The 5,699-nt window shown below is 36.8% G+C and overlaps 1 protein-coding gene across 1 annotated transcript; it reads left to right on the forward strand.

Annotated features, from left to right (window-relative positions):
* Window positions 1-204: 204 nt before the first annotated feature.
* LOC134249918 (large ribosomal subunit protein uL23-like) lies at window positions 205-2,928 on the forward strand (the record flags this gene model as incomplete). The annotated part of the gene is made up of 4 exons (XM_062732273.1): window positions 205-443; window positions 1,666-1,842; window positions 2,382-2,451; window positions 2,866-2,928. Coding segments are annotated over 4 exons (501 nt in total), but the record flags the coding sequence as incomplete, so codon positions are not given.
* Window positions 2,929-5,699: the final 2,771 nt, after the last annotated feature.

The following is a 5,699-nucleotide window of genomic DNA, read 5'->3' on the forward strand; positions in this document are numbered from 1 at the left end:
CGAGTGTGTTAAGGCAGTGTTTTTTGTTGTAAATTCTTTTTTTAAACTTATAGATTACATTTCTTTTTCCATAAAATTACAAGTACATGTACTAATTTATACATGTGAGACATCTAAATTTAAATGGTAGTGAACTTTTACTAAAGTACATGTACAAGCACTAATTATAAATGAGAGAAATCTAAATTCAAATTGTCCTGAACTTTTACAGAAGCCCCAGGAAAATCCGATGCCAAGAAGGAGGGTGGAGCCAAGAAAGACTCCAAGGCCAAGCCCCCCAAGGCAGCAGAGAAAGCGGTGAAGGCCAAGAAGGCAGTCCTACGGGGCGTCCACACCAAGAGGAACAAGAAGTTCAGACCCACAGTCCACTTCAGGAGACCCAAGACACTGTCCCTCCCCCGGGCCCCTAAATACCCCAGAAAGAGTGTCTCCAGAGTCTGCAAGTAAGAGACTTAATATCTCTCCCTCCCCAGGGCCCCTAAATACCCCAGAAAGAGTGTCTCCAGAGTCTGCAAGTAAGGGACTGAATATCTGGAAAAAGCATAGCTGTAGAAGTGTAGCATTATAGTTTTATATTTTAGTCATTCACCAAAACTACAGATCTTTTATAATTAATAGAAATAATGTGTTATTACAGGGGGGGGGGGGGGTTAAGGAGAATTTCTCCACTTTCTAAAAATTAAAAACAAGTGAGTTTTGTTGGTCATTATACATGGCTGTAAAGGGTTGAGAGGTGGATAAAGTACTCCCTTTGATTTTAAAATGTGTCTAGAATAGGGATTGAAAGGTAATTGACTGACTGTTGCTGAAAAGTGGAGAAATTCCCCACAACCATAGGCAAAAAGTCTTTTGCTGCGAAATGCACATTATTTACCTTACAGGATCTGCAATGTTATGGTCAAAAACTACAATATAAAGCTATAAGGTTACAGTTCTACAGCTAGAATTAGCAGACATGTATAGGAGTTAGCAGTGAATTCACTTGCAGACTCTAGTATGTATATATGACATTAAAATTGGTAATCAACATGACCAAGGGCCGCCACTAATCCAAATATATTCAGTTCTGTAGTTTTAGGTACAAGTTAACGTTTGTGGTTTTGTTCTTATCCCAATTCTGTATACAGTGATGAGCACGTTTATTCATACTCCCATTCTTGTGCATAGTTTTATGCATTACTTTATTTCAAGTTTTACAATTAAGTGCTGGATTGACTCAGAATCATGTAACTACAAAGCAGGAAGCTAGAGAGCTGAAAATACATTCAGGATTTTCCAATAAAAGTTTTGTACAATCCAACTTCGATAATTTTTCTTCTTGTTTACCTGGAAATTTATTGGTTTATTTGGACAAATTAATCAATTTATTAGTCTGATTACTAATTTATTAGTTTGAGACAACTAAACTAATGATAAAGTCTTTGACTAAATCAGCATGTCATGATTTAATGTGTTGGTTTGAGGTAGTCCTGGATTATATAGTAATACCCATACACTATATTAGACAAATGATACATATTGGACAAGTACAGCAGTGTGAAGTTTCCCCTGACCACTGAATGTATAGTAATACCCATACACTTCCCTTTAGGTTGGACAAATACAGCGTTGTGAAGTTTCCTCTGACCACTGAATGTATAGTAATACCCATACACTTCTCTTTAGGTTGGACAAATACAGCATTGTGAAGTTTCCCCTGACCACTGAATCTGCCATGAAGAAAATTGAGGACAACAACACACTAGTCTTCATTGTAGACAAACGGGCAAACAAACCCCTCGTCAAACAGGCTGTCAAAAAACTGTACGACATTGATGTGGCTAAAGTCAACACTCTGGTCAGGTGAGTCTTATTTTTTGTGGGTATGTCAAAAGATCTGATTAAAACTAAGATTATATTAAAGGAATCACTGTCTAGTTAGTAGAGTATGCTAGTGCATCAACGATAGTTTGAAACATGGGATAATTTGCATAATGGGTGAAGCTTGTTATGCATAAATTATCCCACGTTTTCAAATATCGTTGATGCACTGGCATACTCTACTAACTAGACAGTAATTCCTTATATTTCCATTTCATTGTGAAATAAAAATGTTAATTTAGTTTTAAAAAAAGTAGACATAGATTTAAATCATACGAGGCCTCCTGTGTCAATTGCAATAGTCCCCGCCCACTGACATCAAACAAAGACAGATACACTAGATTTACATTCATATAAGGCCTCCTTAGCTCCTGATCTATTGCTTGGCAAAATTGACGTTCTGGTAGAATGATCAAAAAATCAACTTGACTTTCAAAGAGATATCACAGAGAAAATAAATAGAAAAGGAAATATTGACTGGTGGATCCCTTGTAACTAATTATAAAGTATTTTGATTACAGACCTGATGGAGAGAAGAAAGCTTATGTCAGACTGGCCCCAGATTACGATGCTTTAGATGTAGCCAACAAGGTGAGTAGTAGTGACAAGGAAAGACTTGCTATTAACGTATATCTGTTAATGTTAAAAATCTCCCTTGAAGTCGAGCTTCCCGTGTGTTTACACAATTTTATTTGTATTCTTATGCATACTATTAAGGGCCAATCTCTAATACTTAATAAAAGCAGAAAATGATATCAGATATTGAAAGTATGAAAGGCATGGAATTTTAATAATTATGTATTTTTGATAAATAATTTTTTGTGTGCAATAGAAATCCTTTGGCTTGTTCAATTCTATTGAGCCTTACAAAAATCATCCACATTGAACATTATGAAACTGTCTCTTGTACAATAGCATATTATCCTGGCTTATTTATAACACACTTTTAATGATTTTAACATATCAGAATTCTTATCAATTAATGAATTTTTTTTTCTTCTGCAGATTGGAATCATCTAAACAGGACTTAATATGTTGTATATATGGGGAAATAAAAAAAAAAACTTCCACATCTTTTGTTTTTTTGTAAGGTTTGATATTAAAATTCTCTGGTGAATACCCACTGGCAGCTATAGAGCTAGGACTGGAATCGAACCTGAGGATTTTGCAGAAATGTCAACATTATTCATTTGCAGAATATTTTAGCTACAAAGATTTCTGATATATATTATATGTATATCAGGGAATTGAGGAGGATAAACTATTTATAAAACAAAGACTGATTGTAAGAAAATTAAGTGTTCTATATAAATGTATGTATTTCCTGAAAGGGAGATAAGAACTATTCCGTATTGGAGAAACACTGTATCTGATCACTTGCAGTTGGCGTTTTGTATCTGTTTTTGTTTGTTATCTGTTAAACTGTTTAAACATTTTCAGCTTCTTCCCTGGAATTGCTCTACACAGCATCAATGGTCAAATGGAAACAAGAATTTAGAATTTCACGGTCTCTGCCTCCTAGGGACCTAAGGAGTTGGGGAAACCCATCAGAATTAATCTGTCAAAATTTTGGCAGGGATATAATAAGCATTGAACCCTCTACCAAAAGTATGAATTTCATGGCAATTCGAGTTAGGGCTTTAGTTACTACATCATGCTAGAGGTTAACGGAGAGATACTTTTGACTTGGTGCCACCAAGGTTTATAAGGAGCATAGGGACACTAACCAAGGCTTTTACTTGTAGGAGTAGTGTTCTAGTGTTAAGGTCGGGACTCATCAAAAAGTGAAAATGCAATAAATCTTCTCTTACCATGTATGTGACACTGTATTAAGTACTTAATTATGATGAGCTAGGATGCCTCTTTCAGAATTTTGAATTCAGGGATCCTGGTAGGGTAAGGGCCGGACAATGTTGATACAGTATTATTAGTTCACCTGAGCCACAAGTACATGTACCTGTGACCTGAGCCAAAGACTTTCCTGCATCCGTCTGTAAACTTTTCACATTTTCTGTCCAGAACCATTGGGACAATTTCAACCAAACTTGGCACATACTAGTAGTTTCATTGGGTAAAGGAGATTCAAATTTTTAGGTCACCTGAGTAAACTCCGATGACCTATTGCTATCCGTTGTCTTCCGTCGTCCATCGTCTCTTAACATTTGAACATTTTCAGCTTCTTTTCTGCAAGCGCTCAACCAATTTTGGCACAAAGCATCTATGGTTGAAGGGGAACACAAATCGTGATTTTCATGGGGCCTGATCGAGGGGTGGGGCCAAAACCACTAAAATTAATGCAATCTTTAAAAATCTTCTTCACTCCTGGACATCAAGCAGTGAAACTGTTGGCATGATTGTAATAAGCTTCGAGTCCTCTACCAAAATTGTGAAATTCATGGCCCCAGGTTCGGGGGTTCTAATGCTAGGGTGGGGCTTAATAGATTATATAGTGAAATTCAAAATGCATTATTTCTTTGAAAATCTTCTGCTCTGCTCCTGGGCATTAAATAAACTAACCAAGTATAAAGTTATGTTGAATAAGGCTCTCTCTTCCAAAATTGTGAATTTCATGGCCCCAGGGTTTTGGTGTTGGGGAGGGGGGGGAGTCTATTGATTATATAGTGAAAATGCATAAATCCTTTAAAAATCTCCTCCTTTGCTCCTGCCAGGTATTAAACAAACTAATCGAGTACATAGTTATAATAAGCGAGAACGTCTCTTCCAAAATTGTGAATTTTATGGCCCCTGGGTCAAGGGTTCTGGTGTTAGGGTGGGGGCTCTATTGATTATATAATAAAAATTAATGCATCTATTCTTTGAAAATCTTTTCCTTTGCTCCTGGGTATTAAACCAATGAATTATGTACATAGTTATGATGAGGAAGGATGTCTTTTCCAAATTTGTAAATTTCAGGGCCCCTGGGTCTGGGGTTTTGGTATTATGGTCATATAGGCAGAAAATGTTTTCCTTTGCTCGGGTATTATAATGATCTAAGTACATATTTATGATGAAGAAAGCTGCCTCTTCCAAAAATGGTGTTTTCAGGGCCTTTGCTCCGGGTATTATGCCAATCGGAACTCTTCTACACTAGCATAACTTCCGCGGACCACGCATTACGATGATCCAACAAAATAGTGATCAACTTACACGCTGCATTTAAAAATATTTAAAAGAAGGAAATGGTTTGCAATTTTTTTTTCCGATAATAAGCGATTTTATCAAGGGTCTGTTAGCCTCCCTTTCTAGAAAGCTATACGAATTAGCCAGGCACGTAGCATCGTATTTAAAAGTGGGGGGGGGGGCTGCTAAAGAAATATTTTTTTTTCTTACCTAAAAAAGTTGACAAGCAAAGAAAAATCTTGCCCAGAGTCGAAAAAGCTACTTATTTCAGTACCAGTTCATTGGCATACAATACTACATTTTCCTTATATAACTTTACCGTAGTATAAACTGTGTGTGTGTGCGTGGGGGGGGGGGGGGTTACAACCTGTCTTTCAGTGAACATTTTCAATAGAAAAAGTAATGTTGGGAAAAAGGGGGGGGGCTAGGCCCCTTGACCCCCCTCCCTCCCCCTGTTGCTACGTGCCTGTTAGCTGGTAAACAACTGTCTCTTTCTCTCGTTTTTTAAGCTACGAAAATAAACCTGTCCAAAAATTTCCCTTTATAACATAAAAATATGTGAAATACAGAGGGCGGACCTTTTCTGATAACTGCGTTTTAAGGTCCGCCCTGTCTATTTTTCTAGTTTTCAAGCTACGAAAATAAACCCTGTCCAAAAATTTCTCTTTATAACATAAAAATATTTGAAATACAGAGGGCGGACCTTTTCTGATAACTGC

This window comes from Saccostrea cucullata, unplaced genomic scaffold, assembly GCF_032062105.1.
Source record: "Saccostrea cucullata isolate Sc308-1 unplaced genomic scaffold, CSIRO_AGI_Scuc_v1 ctg16074, whole genome shotgun sequence".
NCBI lineage: Eukaryota > Metazoa > Mollusca > Bivalvia > Ostreida > Ostreidae > Saccostrea > Saccostrea cuccullata.